Consider the following 25,445-nt stretch of genomic DNA (forward strand, 5'->3'; position numbering starts at 1 on the left):
AATAAATCCCACAACTTCCAGTTGTTGGATTTAACATAACTTGCTCAGATAAAGAGTTTTAAACTTTACCTGAAAAGTTGCCAACTTCAGTCCTGCAGTGTTTTGCTGCTGTGCTCTGATTGGCCAGCCTCTGGCAGCCTGACCAGGCTGCCTTGATGAGGTGTGAACTGGCCTGGCTTCACACAAAGAGATGTGCCTGTGGGAGGAGATCTCCCCTCAGCAGATGGTGAGGCAGGAAGGGGGAGGGCTTTCAAACTGGTCTTCAAAGGCAGAGAAGGACATTTGGAGCAACACAAAAACACCCCCACATCCTGCAAACCCAGACAATTAGGTGCACCCTTGATTAGATTAAGAGAGGGCAGGAGAGGGGTGTGTTTAGGATTTTTAGCCACACCAGTGGGTGGGCTCAGCCAGATGTAACCTCCAAAAATCACTTTCAGACATGATGGATTTTTTAGGAATGTTGCTCCCTGGAATTAATTTTTGCCACACTTCCCAGGAAGGGGTCATCACAGGGGGAAGGACTCTGCCCCTGATTGGAAAACCAGGACCCCCCTGTTTTTCACCCAGGAGCAAGGATAAAACTGGCAGACCTGCACCGACGCCTCAGATCCCTATCAGATTCCAACAAGGAAGAACTACAGGAGAAGAAGGACTGCCCTGCTGGACCCCTGACCTGCACCTGGATACTGCACTCTGGAGGACTGCACCAGCTGCACACTTGGGCTTCACCACTAAAAGGACTTTACCTGTCTTCTACTGCTTCAAGAAGGGACTCCCTGTTTGCTACAGGCACAAGCTGCTCAGAGTCCCCTGCATCAAGTCCTGCAAGCAGAGCCCAGCTGACCAGCGTCCAGGGGCCATTTGAGGATTCTGACCAGGTGCATTCTGGGAATTTTAGTCCCAACTCCCAAGGAGCAACTCAGAGCTTCTGGAACCTTGGATCAAGTTGTGGACACTTCAAGGACACAAAAAGGACTTCTGGAAGAAGATCCAGAAGTTTGCAGACGTTTGGAGCAACTCCATAAGTTGAAGCGGTGCATTGTGGGAGTTGTAGTCCCCTTTCCTGAATCAAACACTTCTGAAAGTAAGTGTAACAGTGTTACCTCGTGGGTGGCCTGAACGCTGGACTTTGTTCCTTTCCAGTGTGACCTTTTTTAACCCTTTGAGCGCTAGTTGCTTCTATGCGCTAGAAAGCCTTAATTCTTTAAAAAGTTATATCTCCGGTTCCCCTTATTCGATTTTATGCGTTTCAGTGTCATTTTAAAGATAGAAATATAATCTATTTTTATAAATTGATTTTGGATTTTTAAACTGTTTCCTGTGTTTTATTTAATTACTGTTTTGTGATATTTGAATGTTTTACGCTTTGTCTCCCAAGTTAAGCCTTGTTGCTCGTTGCCAAGCTACCAAGGGTTGAGCTGGGTTTAATTTACTGAGACCTAACTGGACCTAAGTGGAGGTTAGTGGCCCATTGCTAAGTGTAGGTACTTACCTGCCCTTACCAATGACCCATTTTCCAACATATATATATATATATCTATATATATATATATATATATAGATATATATATATATATACATATATATATATCTTTATATCTATATTTATATATATATATAGATATATAGATATATATATCTATATATCTATATATATATATATATACACATATATATATATCTATATATCTATATATATATATATATATATATATATATATATATATATATATATTTATAGATAGATATATATATATAGATATATATATATATATATATATAAAGAAGCAATATTACAATATACAAAGTGAAGTGGTGTCTACTTTTCCAGGCAAAGTCGAAAAATATGTATAGTGAACTTAATTTATGCTCACACTTTTTAAAAAAAGTTTCAGCTTCAATGTCTGCTAGTTGCTGGCTAGATGTGGTATGATGTAAATCGAGGTTAAGAACCCAGTTGTACTGCAATCTTGCTTTTATATGGGATTCCAGACTGTTTACATGAAGTGCTTAGTTTGTCCCTGCAGAACGGCGGCTTTAAAGACTGGGGCCAAATTGTTGATTGGACCAGGTTAAAATCTTGGTTCCATCATAAACATGGAGTACGAATCTGTGCAGGAGGATGTTTAGACAGAATATCGGAACCAAACATATCGTAGGACAAAATATTGTAACTAGAATCTCGAGGACAAACATATTGTGAAGGTAAATTTCTATAGGTAAGCAAACTTTTACTATATAGAACTCCACATATATGCTCCCTGGTGATATATATATATATATATATATATATATATATATATATATATATATATATATATATATATATATATATATATATACTATTTAAGATGTGCAGTTAATTTAAGACCAATACGTGTATTAAAAAAAAGTAATAAAGTAGTGCAGGTCAAGTAGTGCAAAGGGATGGATTACATTCCACAGCTGTCATTAGGAACAGTTTTCTCTACACCATATAAACAACTGATGCCTTCTTAACTCTGCTCTTACTTTCTTGATTAACAAGATCAAAAGGCAGCTGCATGTACTTGTTGCAGCATACAGTACTCATCAAGTGCTACCAGCAACATAATAACACATTTATATAGCAATGACCAAAGAGGATATGCAAGTCACCAGAGGCGCTTAATCTGTGTGTTTCCAATGTTTGATAAGATGCCTTCTGCCTCTTAAAACATATCTAAAATACAAATCATTATAGTGCTATAAACTTTACATTCACTAAAACTATTAACAATTAGATTACTAGTTGACCTTTATACATGTCTACCAAAGCATCTTTTTAAAAAATATATTTTTATTGGCATTTTAAGTATTGATAGAAGTCATGATAATATATAACTTTGTTACAGCAATGTCATCTTGAGCTTACATGGTCTTTTGTTTTCATAATTGGTCTTATGCACAGAGCTCAGTTCTTTGCTTCCAGATATGATTTATATATATAGACATTGGCCCTTATGTTCTACAGCAGTATATAAAACCCCTACCAAGTTTCCTAAATGCCTAATATCATGCCCTCTTGTCCACTTGCTATCCAGAGCATACCTATGCCATTTCAAACCATACAGGAAAATAATATTTATGTTACTAAGGTATAACTCTTTAAGCTGGTTAACAATGTCCTCATGATGTGCAATCTCTAGTGAGTCTGTGGCGATACCTGAGCAACTGCTGCTCGTCTGTTTCCGCTGGGCTGGCAGTCATAAGTTCTATCATGTAAGCAGAAGTGTCTTCCGGGAGGGCACCCCAGTTTTAATCTTAGGATCTTACCTCGGGCCCTCCTCAGTTCTGGACTCTGTATGGGTGTCACCAGGGAGGTCAGTAGTCTCCCACTCTTATATAATTCCACCCAGAGATGCGCTATAGGTTGGCGTCGGAGCCCCTGTGATTCCTCTATCCTCAAAGTCCTCTCCTCCACCCTGGCCCAGCGTGTGACCTCGTGGACCCATGTAATAAGCCGGGGTCCTTCAGGTGTTTTCCAGGTTATCGCTATCCTACGCCGCACCAAAGCTAGAGCCAGATCTATACATCTGTTCCCTACTTTTTTAGTGGGTGTCCTGACCAATAGGCCCAATAAGCAGACCTCTAGGGTCACAAGCAAGGACCTATCTAAGGTGAGGTTAAGGCACACAATTACTTCAGCCCAGAAAACTCCAAGGGTAGGGTACCCCAAAATCATATGTCAGAAATCTGCATCCTGGGCCTGGCATCTAGGGTAGCCTGGGGTTCCCCACCGTAAATGGACTGAAGTCTATGTGGGGTAAGATACGTCCTGTGGATGAAATTGAACTAAATTAGTTTAAGGCGTGTGTTCCTTGAGACATGGGATGCATATGCAACTACCAGTCCCCACTCAACTCCATCAGATCCCTGCCCACATCTGTCTCCCATCGAGCCTTCAGGGAATGCAGTGGCCCACTCGTCATTCCATTCAATGCCTTATACAGCCATGTCACCAAGTGGGATCCTCCATCCATCAGGAACATTGTCTGGATCACTGCATGTTTGGTGGGCTCCTCCGTTCCCTCCCCGTATAAGTCTCGTAGAGCTCGGGTCACTGTCTCGTACTTCAAGAACTGACCCAGTGGGAGGTTCAGCCGGTCCAGTAGCTCTGCGAAAGAGGACCACTCACCCTGGGCATAACAGTCACCCACGGTAGCCAACCCCGCCTCCATCCAGGGAAGCAGCTGTCTCTGTGTAAATCAGTGAGGGGGTTCACCAAGTGGGAGTCCCACCAATGGGATCTCAGGTGCATAGGGCATCTGGGTTCTAGTGCGCCTAAGTGCTCCATGCCAGGCCAGTAGGCTGCCCCCATGAGAACCCCATCTCACTGGGGTAGGAGTCTCGGCCAAAATAATCCAGCCATCAGTTTGTCTGTGTGCTGTCCGGCCCCATCTCAATGCAGTTCAGACAACCCATGAGTATTCAGCCACCACGCCAGCCATTGCAGGTGTGCCGCTACATAATAGAACTCGAAGTCTGGGACCCCCAGCCTCCCCTCGCCTCTGGGCATAGGCGGAGAGTGGCCAGTGCCCACCATTCCAAATTAGGTCTCTGAGGAGGGTGTCTAATGATCTAAACCAGTGTACCGGAACAGTTATGGGCAGAGTAACAAAGAAATATAGAAGCAGTGGGAGCATAATCATCTTGGACAGTGAGATACGTGCCATGAAGGGCAAGTTAATGGAGCGCCAAAAACCTACCCCAGTGCCAAGGGATCGTAAAGTGAAGTGAAGTGCCCAGATTGCCCTTCCGAAGGTCGACTATGTTGTGGTGAATATGAATCCCATGATATCAGAATGTAGTAGGAGACCAATTAACATCTGCCGGGCAGGCGGGGTGGGGCACTGCCCGCAGACACCAGGAACACACGTCTTCCCTCTGTTAAGGCGTAACCCTGAGTAGGTCCCGAAATCTTCCAGTTTCTCAAATGCCCAGGGCAAGTCCTTCTCCCCATCTCTTAAATAAATCAGCAAATCTTCAGCATACAACAATATGATATTTTCCGCTCCTCCTTGACATAGCCCTCTACCATGCCCTTCCTTCCTGAACCATTCCGCCAATTGTTCCATAGCCATGGCAAAGAGCAATGGATAGAGCGGACACTCCTGCCTGGTACCCTTATGGATGTCGTACACGTCAGAGAGCATCCCGCCCAGTTCTGACTCTTGCAGATGGGGAATCGTATAACAGCCGGAACCATTTAAGCCATGCTTCTCCGAATCCCAACCACCGCATCGCTACTTCTAGGTAGTCCCATCTCCCCATGTCGAAGGCTTTTCCAAGGTCTACCGACACTACTACTGTGTTTGAATCAGTCGGGTGGGAGGAGCCGTATAATACTGTGTACAGTCTATGGAGATTTTGTGAGGTGTTCCTGGTAGGTATTGGTCATCATGGATCAGGTTCTGCATATATGGCAGGAGCCTAGTAGCCAGGGCCTTACTCAGAATGTTAAAATCAGTATTAAGCATTGAAAGGGGTCAGAAGTCTTTCACCCCTGCATATCGATCAGTAGTCTTAGGGAAGGGGACCACTTGAGCTTCCCTCAGCATCGCAGGGAGAAGGCCACGCTTATAGGCTTCCACATACATTGCTACCAGCCTTGGGGCCAAAATATCTACTGTCAATTTGTAAAACTCTGGGGGAAGGCCCCATCCCATCCCAGGAGTCTTACAAGTCGCCAAGTCCTTAATTGCCAGTTTCACTTCACCATCCGTCACCTCTGCACCCAGAAGGGTGGCAGTCTCTTCAGTGAGGGCCCTTAGTTGCATCCCAGCCAACAGGTCCTCTAATGTGTCTGGTGACTGAGGCTAGGTAATAATCACGAAAGGCTGCATTTATACTGAGAGGTTCATGTACCAAGGAACCGTCAGGCAGTGCGATTCCAGTAATCGGGGACCCTGCTGTGTGAGGGCAAACCAACCAGGCCAGCAACTGTCCAGCCCTACCCTCCTCTTCGTGCACCCTGTGCACATACCCTGCATGGTCATGACATCTAAATTTCTCAAGGGCTACTGCGTATTCCTCCAGAACGTCCAATAATCGGAGGGTGGCCTCAGGGCCACAGCCCTGCTCATTGTCCAAAGCATGCAGTCGATCTTTGAGACGTAAGAGGTCTCCCTCCAGCACTCGCTTAATGTCTATCTTCTGACCCATACAATGACCCCATACCACAACCTTGAGGGCCTGCCATTCCATCCCCCTCTGTGATGCCGAGCCCTCATTACCGAAACAGTACTTCGCCACTATCGCGAATAGCGCTTCTCTAAAATTGGAATCTTCCAGCGCCGTCGGCAGTAGGCACCATGTTGGGATAAGGGGTCGGGGCTCTACCACTTGCATGTATATCAGAAGCAGACTGTGGTCCGAGAATGTACGGCCGAGATACTCTGAGTGTCTTATCTGCCCACAGATTGACCCACTACATACAAATTTATCTATTCTAGTATGTACCTGGTGAATATGAGAATTATACGAGTAATCCCGGTGTAATGGGTGTTGTGCTCGCCACACATCCACCAAGGCCCAGCTAGACAGCCAGGCGGCCAGCCCTGCAGCAATTCTAGTTGAGAGAGCATCCTGCACCGGCGGGGAAGAGCGGTCGAGGTCTGTGTCTAGGACCCCACTAACGCCACCCCCAATAAGGTAAGCCCCCCTGGGAAGTCAGCCACGTGTGCGGAGATAGGCCACCTGGCCATGATTAGGGGCGTATACCGACCCCAACATGATGGGTCTACCTTGGAGGCACCCTTCCACAAGGACAAACAGCCCCTCATCATCCACCACCACCTTCGTTGCTTCCAAAGGCACCCCCGCCCTAATCTAGATCAGTGTACCCCGGACGTATGCAGAGTAGGTAGTCCTGAACAATTGCCCTCTCCTCTGTTTGTGTGAGGTGCATCTCTTGCAGCATTGCGATATATACCAAATATGACAGAATTTTATGTCATTTGGTCATTGATCCTAGCCCTTGCACATTCCAGGCAAGCACATTAAGTGCAGACAACTGTACAGGCATCATGTAACATTACTCGGTCACCAGCGGGAGTCAGAACCCCCAGCAGCCCAACCACCTCTGCCATGTTCTGCAAATCAATAGGCACAGTCCCACCAGAGATCACTGAGGACAGAACAATTAAGCAAAACCCCAACTCTCCTCCCAAGGACACTCCAGCAATGGCTGGCCGCCCAAACAGAACACAATAGCCATAATGAGTATCATACAATACCGCCTTTACAAAGATGAAGAGGCAGAAATGGGGGGGGCGAGGCAATAGTGGGGACATCTTCACTTAGTCCGGCCCACTATCCTATAACCACAAACAGCCTATGGAATCAGCGGCAGCTTCAAGCAGTTTAGTGAAGCCCATTTAAATGATGTCTTCAGAAGATTGGGGTGTCACGTGTCGGAGATCTTTTGGCGTGCTCGTTCGTGAGTCGGAGGCTGACAGGCGGGTTTCCGAATCATGATTCTGATCTTTTCCGGATCCTACCCTATCCGAATGTTCAGGCTCTGTTAAAGAGGCAGCGGCTCGGAGCGCTAGCTACTTTTCCTCCTCCAACTGGGTTGGCGAAGGCTTGGTGAGGCGGGGTTGGTGGGCCTGGCTCCGGGATCTCCTCCTCTTTCAGAGCTGGGCTGTCATAGCCACCTCCTTTTGGGACCCAAGCGTGCTCGATTTGTAGTGTTCCAGCCACACCCATGCTTCTTTGGGGTCCTGGCAGAAGTGCGCAGTCCCATCCACCATGAGTTTCAGCCGGGACGGAAAGAGGAGTGCATATGTTATCCATTCCTCTCTGAGCACCCTCTTCACTGCCGTAAAGGTGGCCCTCCTGGCTTGAACAGCTGCTGTAAAGTCTGGAAACAGACTTACCTGTCCTTCTTACACTTTGAAAGATCCAACTGCGCAGGCCCTTTGCAACAGCAAGTCTCGATCACAGTAATGAAAAAGTTTGGCCACAACGGGCTGAGGCGGCCTACCAGGCGGTGGTCTCCGAGCCGGGATACGGTGTGCCCTCTCCAGGGAAAAGAAGGGAGTGAGGCTATTTTCATCCATAAGAACACGCAGCCATGGTTCCAGTTATTCGGCCATGTTTCTCCCCTCCACTCCTTCCAGCACCCCGACAATGTGGACGTTGTTATGACGACTGCGTACCTCCGCATCTTCCGCCCTACATTCCAGGCGTTCCACTCTGTCTGCTAAATGGGATACTTGAAGTTTCAGTGATTGGTGTGAGGGTTGGGGGTTCGTGACTGTAGACTCCACATCAAGCATTTTGTCTGACAGTTTCTGATGGTCCATGTTAGACCTGACAGCCTTAGGGTGGTCACCCCTAAATTTTTGCCTGCCTCCCTCCATTTTTTGGACACTGTTTTTGCTGGCTTTTAGACTCTGCGCACTTTACCACTGCTAACCAGTGCTAAAGTGCTTATGCTCTCTCCCTTTAAACATGGTAACCTTGGATCACACCCAATTGGACTATTTGATTTACTTGTAAGTCCCTAGTAGAGTGCACTACATGTGCCTAGGGCCTGTAGATTAAATGCTACTAGTGGGCCTGCAGCACTGGTTGTGCCACCCACTTAAGTAGCACCTTAACCTTGTCTCTGGCCTGCCATTGCAAGGCCTGTGTGTGCAGTTTTACTGTCACTTCGACTTGGCATTTAAAAGAACTTGCCAAGCCTACAACTCCCCTTTTTCTACATATAAGTCACCCCTAATGTGTGCCCTAGGTAACCCCTAGAGCAGGGTGCTGTGTGGGTAAAAGGCAGGACATGTACCTGTGTAGTTTACCTGTCCTGGTAGTGTAAAACTCCTAAATTCGTTTTTACACTACTCTGAGGCCTGCTCCCTTCATAGGCTAACATTGGGGCTGCCCTCATACATTGTTGAAGTGGTAGCTGCTGATCTAAGAGGAGTAGGAAGGTCATATTTCGTATGGCCAGAATGGTAATACACAATCCTACTGACTGGTGAAGTTGGATTTAATATTACTATTTTAGAAATGCCACTTTTCGAAAGTGAGCATTTCTCTGCACTTAAATCTTTCTGTGCCTTACAATCCACGTCTGGCTGGGTTTAGTTGACAGTTCCTTGTGCATTCACTCAGACACACCCCAAACACAGGGTACTCAGCCTCACTTGCATACATCTGCATTTTGAATGGGTCTTCCTGGGCTGGGAGGGTCGAGGGCCTGCTCTCACACAAAGGACTGCCACACCCCCTACTGGGACCCTGTCAGACAGGATTGAACTGAAAGTGGACCTGCTGCACTTCTAAGCCACTCTTTGAAGTCTACCCCACTTCAAAGGCACATTTGGGTATAAAACAGGGCCTCTGCCCTACCCCCTCAGACACTTGCTGGAGAAGAAACCTGAACCAGAACCTGCACCTTGACAAGAAGAACTGCCTGGCTGCCTAAAGGACTCACCTGACTGCTTTCTACAAAGGACTGCTGCCTTGCTGTTGCCCTGTTGTCTTGCTGAACTCTTGCCTTGCTGCAGAAGTGCTCTCAAAGGGCTTGGATAGAGCTTGCCTCCTGTTCCCTGAAGTCTCAGGACCAAAAAGACTTCTCTCTTGCAACTGGACTCCTTGTGCGGAGAAAAATTTGACACACAGCTTACTCCGCGGTGAAAAATTCACCGCACGGCGGACCGGAAAGACACCGCTCGACCCTGCGAGGAAAAGATAGACGCGCCACCTGCGGTGCGACCGGAACTTCGACGCATGGCCCGCCTGGACAACGCCGCCCGACTTCCAGAGAGGAAATCGACGCAGCGCCTGACATGAGGGAGAAAATTCCACGCACAGCCCACCAGAACGACGCGCAGCCGGACTACAAGCATAGAATTCCACGCACAGACCCCGGGGCGTCTGAAAACCCCGCGACCCACAGAGGAAACCTGTCCGCGTGCCAGAAATCGACGCAACGTCTTCCCCGCGTGAAAAATAACGACGCAAGTCAGTGTGTGAAGTGGCGAAACCGACGCACACACCATTTTCCACACTTCTCCTCCTCTGCGGCCCTCTGTGGAGATTTTTCACTCCAAACCAGGTACTTTGTGCTTGAAAGAGACTTTGGGGGTCATTTTGACCTTGGCGAACGGCGGAGGCCGTCCGCCAAGGTACCGCCGCTGAATGACCGCACCGCGGTCAAAAGACCGCGGCGGCCATTCAGACATTTCCTCTGGGCCGGCGGGCGCTCTCCAAAAGAGCGCCCGCCGGCCCAGAGGAAATGCCCCTGCAACGAGGACGCCGGCTCAGAATTGAGCCGGCGTAGTTGCAGGGGTGCGACGGGTGCAGTTGCACCCCTCGCGTATTTCAGTGTCTGCTTAGCAGACACTGAAATACTTTGCGGGGCCCTCTTACGGGGGCCCCTGCAGTGCCCATGCCATGCCCCGCGGCACCCCCTACCGCCATCCTGTTCCAGATGGCGGTAGGGGGTGTCAGAATCCCCATGGCTGCGGAGCGCGCTCCGCAGCCATGGAGGATTCACAAGGGCAGTGGTAAACCGGCGGGAGACCGCCGGTTTACCCTTTCTGGCCGCGGCTGAACCGCCGCGGTCAGAATGCCCTCGGGAGCACCGCCAGCCTGTTGGCAGTGCTCCCGTGGTCGGTGGTCAGAATGACCCCCTTTGTTTGCTTTTTAAAGACTTAAGACACTTCATATCACTTTTCAGTGATATCTCTACAATTTCTTATTGCATCTTTTATCGTTTTGACCTGAAAATATCCAAATAAATATTATATATTTTTCTAAACACTGTGTGGTGTATTTTTGTGGAGCTATATTGGGTTATTGTATGATTTATTGCACAAATACTTTACACATTGCCTTCTAAGTTAAGCCTGACTGCTCAGTGCCAAGCTACCAGAGGGTGGGCACAGGATAATTTGGATTGTGTGTGACTTACCCTGACTAGAGTGAGGGTCCTTGCTTGGACAGGGGGTAACCTGACTGCCAACCAAAGACCCCATTTCTAACAGTCCAGATGCAGCAAACCCAATCCGGCCGTGACTTTGCCAATGTCTCGTTGCAGGGTGAGTCACTTCCAGTCGTCGCTTCATCCAAAGCATCTCAACGTTACCACCCCCACACTGTCTCACAGAACAGAGTAGATTCTACCTCTGGGCTTAGGTCCGCTGGTCCAGCCTAGGTCCACCCTTCACAGTGTGGCAAAGTGAGCTAATCTACTCCTTCCTGTTTCTCCATGCACCTCCACCAGCATTGTCTTTACCCTGAGGGGACTCGCACTGCCCAGCTGCGTATTCCCCGTAGTACTCCTTTTTGAGGTGAGGCCTCCCGGGCTCTTCAGCAGGTCAGGCTTCCCCCCTTGCCGCTGCCTCTTGCATCTATGGTGCCCGGTCAGGCCAGTGGGGCCGGTTTGGTCTCTCCTGCCGGAGCGCCCGCAGGTCCTATGGCCTACCAGTGGCCTCCCAACGGGGGTCCTGTATCACTTCTCTGAGCCCCCTCCGCACCGAACCAGTGCTCGGCACTCTCCCTTCAGCTGCATCCACAGGTCTCTCGCCGTACACTGGTCTCCCGACAGGAGGGACCATGTCTTGTTGGGGCAAAGAATGCTTGCTGGGGCCCCTCCATCAGTGTCCCACGCTTCTGGCTCCTAGGCGCCGGCCATCCCGCAGGCCGGACGGCCTACCTCCCTCCATGTGGTGCCACGCCTTCCCTTCCCGCAGGCAACAATGGTATGGGAGCGTCCCCTGGCCCCGGACGGCCTCCCGGCGGTGGCCACGTCCCACTCCTCTGGGACTCTGCCATGCCAATGTTAGCACGCATCACTCTCAGCCCCATCTCCAGCAGCAGGACTCACGCGTGCACTGGACCTCCGGCCGGGGAGACTGTGTTGCGGGGAGATGGAGAGCGATTCCCTGGGTCCAGCTGCCGACTCTCTGCCTCTCCAGATCTCAGGCGCTTGCGCCCCACAGGCCTAAACCTCCGGCCTCTCCTCCTGTGGCTCCGCTCCTTTCCTGCTAACAGGCAACAGCACCAGCGTTGCGCTACAACGAATGCTGGACTGCTGGGCTCTGAACTTCGCCGCTGCCGCCAGATTGAGAATAATTATAGTGGGCCGGTGCAGAGCTGGAAAATTACACGTCCGCCATGTTAGCTCTCACAGCCACACCCCCGTCTACCAAAGCATCTTCAATAACTGCAACTCAATATGTTAAAAGAAGTGAAGGAAATATAAAAATTCATTAAGCGCTTACCTAATAGGTTCTAAGCCCATTATGTTACCTGCAGCTTCCTGGAACATATTTTGACAGCATGTGATGATAGCATCAAACCTATATATATGTATATATTTATATAGTCAAGGAATGTAGATATGGAGTTAAGACTAGTAAATCTATATTTACCTATTTGCAGTTACCTTCTCAATATTTTGGTTCTCAATATTTTTGACACGATATTCTGTCCACATAATATTTTTGGCTTCGATATTCTGTCAGTGATCTGTGCAGGAGATGAGACTAAACTGCAAAGCATATCCCCATGTGAAACAGAAATGTGAGATGGTACAGGAGGCTCTACAAAGCAGTGGGTGAGAACCTGAGACTGGCAAATAGATTATGTGGTCGACACTTGTCTACTCTTGAGCATGAATATTTCTGGCAAGGCAAATGATAAATAAGGCCCACGTTTATGTGGAATTTACCTCATTTGTTTTTATTTTCAGTGCCCAACATGTAAGAAACTTAGACTAGTTTTAGCTTCCATTCTTTGGACACTTCTGATTAATGCATATGTCACTCTTTTTTATTTTCTCATGTCATTTAGTAGCTTATGTGTATGTTACCTGTTACAGCTGCATTCTCCTCCAGATAATTCTTGATGTATATGTTGTAGATATCTGCAATGGTGATAAGTGGTAACTCGTTGTGGACCATGTTAAAACCTGTGACACTGAAATAAGAAGCAATAAAGATGTTAGTGGATAATCTCACATGGTGTGAAGGGTGGGGTTCACATGTTTATTTCTTAGTAAATGTTTGATTTGTGAGGCCTGTTCACTGATGTCCATGAAAAGACATTTCAACTGATGGTGAGAGCTTAAAAAAACTGGAAGAAACCACCCTGACTAAGGGATCCGTATAAAAACAATGCTAAACAATTATAATTTGAAAGGAGATCAGTTAAATTTCAACTAAGAAAATACTAATACCACATCAAGATGTGTGTAAAACAAAATGACTGAAAGTACATTTATACTGAATGTCTGAATGAAATTTGGTTATTGGTTGTCCCACTCAAATAATAAAAACAATTCTTGTCAGGGAAAACCACAAATGTTATTAAATATCCTGAGCTTAATGCTGCGGTAGCCTGGCACAAAAGCGTTCAGGCTTAACTGAGAAGAAAGGTGTCAAGTATACATGCAACACTTAAACAGTTAAAACAACACAAGAAAAACCCATATCAATGTAGAAAAATAGAATACAAGTTGATACATGAAATGACACCAAAACAACAAAACTCTAAGTAGTAGAACCAAAGCTGTGTATTTAATCTTCTAATGAAAATAGAACCAGAAAGCACAAAGCCCCATTTGTGTTCATATGATTGCACTAAACTGGGTAAAGTCACAGGTGCAGGGTGACCATGAAGGAGTATGGGTCTGACACTGGGACCAGGTTTGTCCCACTGAAGAGTTTACCTTCTCTGAGTCGAATGCTACAAGGGGAGTGGTAGAGGAGCTTTGCTTTGGCAGTTGACAGTAGTAGAAGGTCGTTTGTGCTATGGATGGTCACTGTTCGACACAAAAAAATCGGTCATTGCTGGAAATTCGTATTGAAGGTAGACACGGACTGCTGGTATTGGCATTGGTTTGCACAGCTAATGTGAACAGCAGGTTGTCGCTGAAGATTTGCTTTAGCGGGCATCACAGATGGTCATCAGGTGAGTCAAGTAGTCAATTTGCGGTTACGAAGAGCACAAAGACATCTGGATCTTCACTTAAAACTCAGGGCTTGTAATTATGAGGCAGGGGTGCCCTCTGATGCCAGACCAGGGTCCAGGAACAGAGAGGCACCTCTTGGAGATCAGGACTCACTCCGGCAGGGGTTCTAAATGAAAGGAGGGAGGGATAAAAGGCTGTCTACACTACCCTTAGATGGCTCTGGTTGAAGTAAGAACTGTCATCGCCTATGAAGGGGCATATCCCTTCAGCCCACAAAAGTAAGATAGTAGATATTTGTAAGACAGACAGTTGTAGTAATATTATAGTGAATTGTCAATCAGTAAACTATTTATAATATGGATATTTGATTTTACTAAGCACAATGTAAGATTCCTTAGGGATTGGTGAACCAGCCAACATGTCTTTTACCTTTTAAGCAGTGCTCAGGCCTGGGGCTTTTTTTAGGCTGTATAGGCTGTGGAAAGCCACTTTCTATCTATGCACTGCCCCACCTGACCATTACCTAATCTACACAGACATAGGCACCCCACCAACAATCTAATTTTCCCCTCGTCTTAGGGCCTGCATCCCTTTAACATATAGGCATCACAATATTGTGTGGCACAGATTGCAGAGAAATCTCACAGACTATAAAAGCATATTATTTTGAATAGGATGTACTAATGGTAAACTTGTTTGTTTTCTTTTTATTTTATTTTTTTCTATCCATGGTTTACCATTATGTAATATTATTTAACTCCTACCGTTTTCATTATGTCTGTCTCCTCTTTTTAGTATTGTGAATTTTATGTTGATAACCTTCTCCAACAATTATATAGAGCCTTGAAAAAGCATCTGGCCTGTGCGCTGCTTAGTGGGGAACAATTGTTGGCTTTTTCACCAATCCCTACACAATCTTAAATTTAAATCCAATTTCCATATTATGAATATTTTACTGATTGATAATTCAATATAATATTACTATAACTGTCTACCTTAAAAATATCCATCATTCTAGCAAAGGCCAGCAGCAGGAATCAGGCAGGTCAAGTTGATTCTGGTCAACTGGGCAGCTACAGGGAGGCCCCCTGAAGCGTGTGTGTTCCTGTAGCTCAAACAAGAGGTCAACCAACTGACCCTTGAAATGACTTCTGATGAATCTGGGTTCAAGGCAAGTGGGTCCAGTCTTCTCTCTTCAGACTGCAGGGCTGTCCTTCTTCTGAATTCTCCAGAGGTTCAGATGTGTTTGAATGAGAGGGTCTAAAATGTCTCCTTTATCCCTAGTGCCAGCCTGTGGGTCAGTAATACCCCCTTTGTGGAATCTTCCCCTTTTCTATGTTTGGCTCCAAACTGTCTAGGGAAACAAAAAGCAGGTAGACCTAGATGTGAGCTGCATTTGCCGGTGACAGGAAAGGGAGCCCTTAGAAGTCAGATGGGGATGGGCAAGCCCTGAGGCTACCCTTTGAAGCTCACAGAGGCAGCCCACTAGTAGCATTTAATCTACAGTCCCTTGGCACATGTATTAGCATTTATTAGGGTCCTATAAGTAAAATAAATTTACCAATTAGCTGTAGGCCAAATTTATCATATTTAAGGGAGAGAGAACAAGTACAGTACCACTGGTTAGCAGGCTAAAGTCCTAATGCCAACAAAATGAGTTCAGAAAATAGGGGAGTGAAGGCCAAAAGTCTGAGGGAATAACACTCCAAGGATGTCAAGTCTTACAATAACCAACAGTAGTGTATGTCCATTGAATGTAAAGATGGCCCACTATATCTATCTATCTATCTATCCATCTTTCTATCTATCTATCTATCTATCTATCTATCTATCTATCTATCTATCTATCTAAATATATATATATATATATATATATATATATATATATATATATATATATATATATACATATTCACTGAAAAAAGATTAAGGGGACATTACAGTTAGGTTCTAGATTTACTCATACAAAACCAGAGAAATCCAGCAGTTAGAGTTAGAGCTATTTCAAGTAACTATAACTCGTGCCTCCACCATGCGCAAATGTTTTTTTTTTACTGCTAATGCTTCATTTATATTTTTAATAACATTAGAGAAGTTGTCAAGAGTGCTGTAATGTCTGAGGTAATTAGCAGTACATAGTGTGGGCACAAGTCATAGTTACCCTAGGGTGCGAGTTATAGTTACTTGAAATAACTTTTACTATAACTTCTGAATTTTTCTGGTTTTGTACAAGTAAATTCAGAAGTTAACTATAATGTCCCTGTAACCTTTGTTTTTTCAGTGAATTTCTACTTTTTTAAATGTAAACAAATTTTCATTACTATACGTTAATCCAACCACCACCGCGAACGGCCTTTGTTGGCTGCAGATCCTGGCCTGTGGCCAACCCTTATAGCAACCCAACCGCCAGGGCATGGCCTAATTATTTATTATGTTTTGGGGGAGGGGGCTGCATGGCCCCCTCCCTAGAGCCAATCTCAGTCACAGGGGCCCCATCCCCTGGGTCCCAGCCATGGGACCTGGGTACCCCCATGGACTGAAGGTCCCCACAGTCCACCACAGTCCCAGCTGGCTCTCCACCTCCAGCAGGAGCCAGCATTGCTGTCACAGAGAGGGAGCTGCAGGGAGACAGAGGAAACCTCTGCTCGCAGCGAGGAAGAGCTATTTGAGGGAGCAGAGTGTTTGCTGTGACTTGGTGGCAGCTGTAAAGTTATGTCCTGGGAGTGAGCACCCCGGGACATAGCAGGAGCCGTCTATGGGGGTGGCGGTCCCCAGTGCCATCACTGGCTCCATGAGGGGGGCAGCATAGCTCTCCCTCTAAAGAATAGCACCTGGGAGGTGGTGGTCCCAGGGGCTGCTGGGGCCACACGGCCTCCCTGAATACAATTACTAGTTTGCCCGGTGAGGTATTGGTCCCCAGGCTGCGGGGAGAACCAGGACCCCCCAGAAGTCATTTTATTTACTGACCTGGGAAGAAGGAGGTCCCCAGGCTGCGGGGTTACTGTTTGCCCCCATCACACCTCATTTTATTTACTGCCCCAGGGAGGTGGTGGTGGTCCCCGGGGCTGCAGGCCCCTCCCGCATACAATTACTAGTTTGCCCCAGGGAGGTGATGATCGCCGGGTTGCGGGGGAAGGCGGGGGCCTGAGGCTGTGGGGGGGGGCACGTGGCACCCCGCATACAATTACTGTTTGCCCTGGGGAGGTGGTGGTCCCCGGGGCTGTGTCGGGGGCCGCACAGCCCCCTGTATACCATTATAGAAATGCCTTGGCAGGTGGGGGTCCCCAGGGCTGTACAAAGTCTAGGGGGGGTCCCTATGTGCCCTCCTCCTTATTTATCACATGCCCCTAGAACCTGGTCCACCCGGGGGCTTTAAAAAAACAAGCACAATTCATTTGTTGCTGCAAATTTGCAAATTTTGCAAATTCAAAGCAAAAAAATAACATGCTGAATTGCCCTGGCGGGGTCTTTCTGGGACCCCAACACCAGAGCTTCCTAATACTTTTTTTGGAGGGACTCGTCTGAAGCCAAGACCGAAGATGCTTGCCAACACTTTCTGGTTGAAGTGTTGGCAGCCAATCAGAGCTGTGCATTTTCCTGCACATGCTCTTCATTATTCGCCAAGGCTTCGTGGCCGGAGATATACACATTTGGATTTCCTCAATTTTCTCAAAAACTACTGAACAAATTTACACTAAATAATTGGAAACGTAATCCGGGTACCGAAAGCTAGCCTTCTGCCAAATTTGGTGTAATTCCATCTAGTGGTTTGGGCTGTAGCCTTGTTCAAAGGTCCTGGGGGAATTAACATGGGTAATACAACTTATTTGCTCCCCCCCCCCACCCCCACTCAGCCCCCACTTGACAGATCACATTGAAACTTTCCGTGCGCAACAAGAATCACTGGGGGATTTTTTGGGAAAATTTCATTAAGATTCGTCAAACAGTGACAAAGGTATAGGTAAGTCAAAAAACGCTTTTTCTATGGAAAGATGGTCCTAACTATAACTACCTAGTGGTGACCGTTGAAAGACATCCGCTTCATATATTCACTGTTTGGTAGTCAACTGATCACAGAACACATCACAAGTACAGAAGTTAGTATGTAATGCATATCTGAATTGGACTGTAAACAGTGTAAAATGGTTAAAGTGGCAAAACTGTTACAATTCATTGGACGAGTTTGTAAATAACCATTTTACACTTCAATTACCGAAAGTACTATACATGTCTGTTTACTTTAATGGAGGCCTACACAAAATATATATTATATATTGATTGAGCAACAATTCTGTACATGTCCATTGAATTTAAAGGGGGGCTACAAGGGACATATTTTGAATGACAGCAGGATGTTTATCTTTTGCACAGTTTCTTTCTAACTATTTTGCTAGATTTAGAACCCTGTGCATTTTACCCCTGCAAAACAGGAGTAAAGTGGCTGTGCTCTACCTTTAAACAAGGTGACACTGGCTTACTCCTTATTTAGCATCCTGTTAAGATGGTGCAGAAAATCTACTCAAGGCAGTGGTGGCTGGCTTATGTTTACGGCGGGGGGGGGGGGGCACAGTAATATTAATAAAAAAGAAAAAGAAAAGAACGTCACTTACCTGCAGTCGTCTTCCTCACGGTGTCCTGCTCCTAGAAGCTCCAATGAGGGGGACCAGGAAACACCACTAACCAATCCTGATGCTGCTTTCATGCTGGTAACCAGCATGAAAGCAGCGTCGGGATTGGTGGGGCGGCCTTTTTCAGCGCTCACAAGAGCGCTGCAGGACAGTGTTTTCTCAAACCCAGCTGTTTTAAGACAGCTGGGTTAGAGACGGTTAATGTTCCCATGTCAGGTTGGCCATTGTAAGAGAATGTAGAGACAGGATTTTATACCAGGAATGCAGAATCCCATGTACTATGGTGTTATTATTCTTTGAGGTGGGTGACTGACCACCCCAAATAATAATCCACTTTCTTACAATGAACTACAATACTGTACATGTCCTTTGAAATTAAAAGGGACCTACATGTGATGGCTATTAGTACTCCTAGACTACCATTTAGTTGAAAAGCACTAGGCTGCATGCTATTTCATAAGGAGAACTACTGTAGCATGCCACTGAAGGAAAGGTTCATCTGTGGTACATAACACTGAACAAAAATAACCCTCTAGTACATTGCCATTGAATGAAGAGAAGATGCACACTGTACAGTCACTGAATAGAAGATGGACCTGGATTAGATTGCCCTTAAAGAGGGACTGAAAAAGCCACCAAAGTACATCTCCCATTGTTTAGATCACATTTCATTAACCCTTATCTCAGTTGCAGGAAATTGTTGTGGGTTTCTCTTTGCAATGACAAGAATTGAGGAAACGACAAAACTACTCACATTTCATGGTAGGATGCGCAGGTGGCATCTGTTCTCAGCTCAGAAATCTGTGTCTCGTTTATGCCTTGTATCACCAAGGGCAAGAGAGTCTGGAACCATTCTTTCCACATGTCTGGTGAGAAGAAGTAGAAGTATGGCGCAATCTTGGCCCACACTATGCTTAAAATGGCATCGCGAACTGAAGCATCAGGCAGGGCAATCAGGCTGGCCTATAGATGCAAATACAAAACATATTCATCAACAGATCAACATGCAATTCAACAAACAGTGTAGGCTGGCTAAGCCAATGTGTTTGCTGTCGTTCCTATCTATCAGTTTACACAAGGTTTGCAATTCCTTTGGTAGGCTGAATCGTGGTCAGAAAAGGCATTGATCTGTTCCAATGGCTCTGAAGGAGAATTATATGACACATTATAGGGTCACGTTTATAAGTTGCTGCTCAAATGTCTATGCCTCCCCAGTCTTCCACTATTAGCTTGCACTATTCCTCATGCCACACATTATTAGGTCTCTCGTCTGGATAGAATAATGTTCTGATCATTGTCAAGACCATGTATGTGGATGGAAATGATGTGCACTTTACTATCACACTTCCGACCCCTGCCACTGTGGGAATAGTAGGTATGGAGTCACAGTATTGAAGGTAGTCTGTCATCTGCACTTATATCAACTCCACAATATTGGCTATCAAATTATTTCCAAGGTAATCAGATATGGACTTAAGAATCTATACCTGTGTACATATGGTCACCATGATGATATGTTGGCAGTTAATATTGCAGAGCTGATATATCTAAAGGGTGATGTTATTGACCTCAATATTGTGAAAAACAAGGATATGCTTCTCCTCATCCACATTACCTCTGTGAATACATCATCATGTCATACTTCTCAACCATGCACAGGGAATCTGGAATAACATTCTTCCACACAACAGGCTTGCACACTCACCCCTGCAGTACAAAAGGTGACTAAAAAGCTATAAGAACCTTTCCATATACTCTCGCCTCTGTTTGGCAATAGAATTCTTCTCATGTCACCGCTTCCAGCATTGTACATGACCTTGAATTGCTCCTTTCTCTAGTCGACTTTATTCCTGGGTCCCTTGATCTTTATGTAGACTTGTCTGTTGCACCTTAGCTAGGATTGTTCAATTGACTATACATCTCTCATCTTGCCTTGTAGGCCTCCCTGTTGTGAGGTTAGAAGAGTGTGCTGAGTTTGCTTGCCATCTACTGTCCAACATTTAAAGGCCATTTGCAAAGTTTGTTGTTCAAGAAGCTTAAACATACAGATAATTATTGCCATCACACTATAGGAAGCGGGATTGAATAGCATGCAAAAAACTTTAAAGCACCTACTTGTGAAGTGTAGAAGGATCTGCGGGGTCTGGGAGAAGGAAGTAACTGCTGTGCGTACACATTTAAGTAAACCATATATTTCCGCACTCCTGCGTAATTAAAGTGGTCCAGGCGCATAAGGATTTCCAGTGTTGTGGTCAGATTGTAGAGACCATCTCTCACAGTGAATTCAGCCAGCTGCTGCGGTGATAGGAGGTCCAGTGCTTCAGTCTAAGAAAAGCAGAGAAACATGCCTTTAAAATAAGATTAGGTGGGTAAGGAATGTCTTGCAGTCCCATTTTTTAGTGGTACTTGTCTAGATTATATAGAGAACTGAAGGACGAATGGACGACTAATCTATTTTGACAAGGTTCTCAACCTGCACAAATGTGAATGTGATGTACACTTTCCAAAGTGTTTGCGGTTTTTGAAGGAGGTGATGCAGGATGAAGTAGACAAGCACACAAGATTAGTATGGTTTATTAGCCTATCAAGCTGATGAAGAGATAGCATATCACTGTCAAAAATCAATCACCAGAATCCTTGACGGTACAATGCAGAATGAAAGCTGGAAAGATTCACTACCCTTTACATTCTCCTTCACCAGCAGCGTAAGCTCCAACTTAATAACTTCACTGCACTTCTGTCTCACTTCAAGGGACCTCTTCCATTGACCCCAGTTGACCATGTATGAGCCATTGTAATACACCAATTTGCTGATGTGGTACCCAGTGGTCAAAGTGCATTTAAAAAGTATGGGAACTGTGATGCTGCGTGCAAATGGGTCTAGGATTAATGAGTATGTGTATATGGGGGTCAAAGGCGTAGCTAAAAAAACTAAATATTCGGTACCTTTTTTCGGTTGCTTTTTCACAAAAAGCAGGGGAAATGTTTTTCTTATATTAAAAAAGTATGGGCACATAGCGCGCATCAACGTCAGTTAGGGTTTGCCAGGGGTCACAATTGCAACCCCTGGCTTTCCCCCTTTCGACCCTTGCAGTAAGCCTGCAACCCCTGACCTTAACGGTTGGTAAAAAGATGCTTGGATTGCAAGACACACTATGGCCCTCAGGTCCTTTTTAAACTCACCTTAGCTTGCAGCGAAAAGGAAGTTAGGCTGCCCTAAAAGCCCTGAAAAGAAACAAAGTTGCCTTCATTCATATTCTGGAGACTCGACCCTGAGCTACATTTGCAGTGTTTTGCTATAGCCAGAACCGTGTCCTCAAACAGAAAATAAACTTGCAACATAAGTATTCATTGTTGCTGCTTGATCGCGCTAGGCAAAAAGGCGCAGCTACGTAGGTGTGGCTGTCCCTGGGCATTTTCAATGGAGAAAGAAATGATGTACAAACGAGAGGCGACCAGGGAAAGTAGAGAAATCAGAGTAAGGGAAGAAGATACATCAGACACAGGTGGACACAGTTAGGTAAAGATTTATGTGTGAGTGTAAGAGCGAGAGGATGAGAGAGTGAAAGGGAAAACTAAAGATTTGAGATAGATGAGGAGATAGATCTTGGAAGACATAGGTGGGAGAGACAGGTAAGAGAGGTAATGAAGACAGAGAGATGCTCAAAGGAGACTGCAGTCCGCCAGAGAGAGGAAGTCAGGTGACAGATGTGCCAGGCATTCAGATGAGAAAGACAGTTAAGTGAGACAGAAATAGGGGGTGGGACAGCTGTGAGAAAGAGGTGATAACGAGACAGCCTCAAAAGAGACATCAGAGACAAAGGTGAAAAAGAGGCACCTGAGAAAACGAGAGATAGATGAAAGGCAGGTGAGAATGAGACTGAGAGGGATAGTAGTAAACAGGTACAAGAGAAGTGATAAAGAGAGACTGGTGTAAGAGAGCTTGGACAGAGTGAGACAAAGAGAAAGAGGAGGATACGTGTGAGAGATGTGTAACGAAGAAACAAATGAGATAGAAAGACCTGCAAGGAGGAGGAATGCACAACTTGATGATGGGGTCACCAGGGGTCACAGCAGTAATCCCACTGGATTCCCCTTGTGACCGCTGGCACTGCTTTCCCAACCCCTGGCCTCAACGATGGCAAAATCAATGCCAACAAGAAAGGGGTGTCTCAGATTGTTGTGCATTTGGGCCCCACCCTCCTTGTTCCCTGCCCATTTTTATTATAATAAAAATTAATTATATATTAGTCATTATTAGTTTAATTTAAATGGAGCATCATGTGTTCTCTGACAGCTGTGGTTTGTAAAAGAAAATGCTTTTAAATTTGCTTTGAGCTTGTGCGCAGATGAGAGAGTATTTGTTTAAGAGAGAGTGTCTACATGTGTGATGTGTCTGTGTGTGTGAGAGTGAGTGATAGGCAGTTAGTGAGAATGAGTGACACTGTATCAGAAATTGAATGTGATAGAGTGAGAGTAAATGAGGGAATGAGCGACGGAATTACTGGAAGTGAGTGAGAATAAGTGAGAATGAATGAGGATGATTGTGAGTAGTGTTAGAGATTGTGAGAGAATGAGAACGAGTGACTGAATAACACTGAGTGGTGTAGCCGCGAGAAAAAGAAGGACTGAGAATGAGTGAGTGAGCATAAGAGCGAGAGTATGAGAAAGTGTGAGTCAGACTAAGCGTTAATGAGTTAGAGTAAAAGTGAATGTTATCTACTGAGAAAGGGAGTGAGTGAATGAATGTGAGTGGGATTTAGACTGTCTTTGTATGCTTACGAGTTTGTAGTTAGCCCTGATAAAATGAAGGTAGCTCTTGGCTTTTGAAGAGTACCAGTCTTATCATGACAGACACCTGTGATTTAATATTGGCAATTGCATACTAGAGGTGATACTTGGCTTATGGGAACAAACTGCTGCTGACAAAATGCTGTTGTTGGCATACCGATGGTACTTCTTGGATTAGAGGCATGTGTGGAAAAAGTCTGGCGTGGACATACTGGAGGAAATTCTTGGCATGGGGCACCCATGGAAAAATGCTGGCACTGGTGTGTTGGAGGTAATTATTTGCATAAGGTAGGATAACAATGGAACTATGCTTTAAAGGACAATAGGACAAATGACAAACTGTGGCCCCAAACATACTAGAGATAACGTTTGACATAAGGGCAGTCTATGCTATATTAATGGCACTAATGACAAAATTCTGAAACTGGCATATCGTATGTAATTTTTCACCTTAGGAGGCACCCAGGCTTATAGGGGGCACTCATGACAAACTGCAGTCCCTGAAAATAATTTTGACATATGAGGGCACATCCAGCTCATTTTAGGAAATATGTAGCCTACTCATGGAGAGCATCGGGTTTCATTGGCCTGGGTCACCATGAAAGAATGAGTGCACTTTGAAGGGCTATCTTATTTGTACAATTTTGTTAACATTCTGCTTTACAATGAGCTATTTGGCTCATTTTTTAGCATTTTCTTGGGAGGAGAAACATCCCTCAAACACTTCCTCGAAAAAATTGGGCTCACTCGCTTCACTCCCTACCCCTCAGGGCAAGTGTCATCATGGTTAAGGTCATGAGACATCACCTCATGGGTCAAAGGTCATATGATGTCACTGCCAGTGATATATTTAAGGTTAAAGGGTGTGTGATGTCACTTCCACTAGCCCTGGCATTGTGGTGAATTGACATCCATGACTGTACCCCTAAGATCCCACCCACTTTGACCAATGGTCCTAACCAACTCATGGCTACTGAAGCCTTTGCAGGATGGCAATGCAGGGATTTAACAGGAAGGATATCACCAGAGATGGTTGGAAAGTCTTTTCAGCCCAACCTCATTGCTTCTACATCATTGTTTACACATTCACACGTTTTATCGAACTAGCATACATTATAAAACGTAGAAAGATAATCAACAACATATTTTCATACACAATTGGAGCAAACAATACATGGTGCAAGGGTGGCTTAATATATAAAATCAGTAGCAATTTCATGATGAAATAGTAAAAATGTAGTCCTTTGGGTCAAGGAAATGATTATATCTACATCACAAGAACACTTTTTAGTGCCTAATTTAGTCAATTGAGTTGGCCAATCCTCACTTTTACGGGACATTGAAGTGACATTGACACCCTAAAACTTTTTAACAGATGTCTGTGCAGCTGCCAGTTCCTCATTTTCACCATCATGCTACAAGTTACCACGCCGACAGCCAAGAGCATATGTTTTGCAGGAGAGATACCCAGGAAAAAAGGGCATAAACAGCAGAGAATTGGGTTTGGGGATGTGACTAGGGAAAATGATTCCTCAGCAATTGTAAGAAGGAGTATATTATGGAGAAAGGCTACAGCACACAATTCACTTTGTTTCAGATTTTATTTTACTGATATTAATCTACTCCGAGGAATATTTGATGGAATTAGAAGCAACTTGTTCGACCTGATAGCCTTAGGATGGTCACCCCAACTTTTTGTCTTCCTCCCTCCACTTTTTGACACTGTTTGTGCTAGTTTTAGGACTCTGCGCACTTTATCACTGCTAACCAGTGCTAAAGTGCATATGCTCTGCCCCTTAAAACATGGTGACAGTGGTTTATACCTAATTGGCATATTTAATCTACCTGTAAGTCTTTTGTTCAGTGGTATCCCTATACCCAGGGCCTGTAAATTAAATGCTACTAGTGGGCCTGCAGGACTGATTGTGCCATCCACATACGCAGCCCCTTAACCATGTCTGAGGCCTGCCATTTCAAGGCTTGTATGTGCAGTTTCACTGCCACTTTGACATGGCATTTAAAAGTACTTGCCAAGCATTAAAATCCCCTTTTTCTTCATATAAGTCACCCCTAAGATAGGA

General features: G+C 45.3%; 1 protein-coding gene across 1 annotated transcript in view; it reads right to left on the bottom strand.

The window, feature by feature from the left end:
• LOC138262380 (uncharacterized) overlaps window positions 1–20,978 on the bottom strand; it is a 54,287-nt gene extending 33,309 nt beyond the window's left edge. The window contains exons 1-3 of the mRNA XM_069212279.1: window positions 20,689–20,978; window positions 19,328–19,536; window positions 12,845–12,951 (exon numbers count right to left, since the gene is read on the bottom strand). Coding sequence (XP_069068380.1) covers window positions 12,845–12,951; window positions 19,328–19,536; window positions 20,689–20,805 — 433 coding nt within the window. The 5' untranslated portion in view covers window positions 20,806–20,978. The remainder of the gene's footprint in view (window positions 1–12,844; window positions 12,952–19,327; window positions 19,537–20,688) is intronic.
• Window positions 20,979–25,445: the final 4,467 nt, after the last annotated feature.

This window comes from Pleurodeles waltl, chromosome 10, assembly GCF_031143425.1.
Source record: "Pleurodeles waltl isolate 20211129_DDA chromosome 10, aPleWal1.hap1.20221129, whole genome shotgun sequence".
Taxonomy (NCBI): domain Eukaryota; kingdom Metazoa; phylum Chordata; class Amphibia; order Caudata; family Salamandridae; genus Pleurodeles; species Pleurodeles waltl.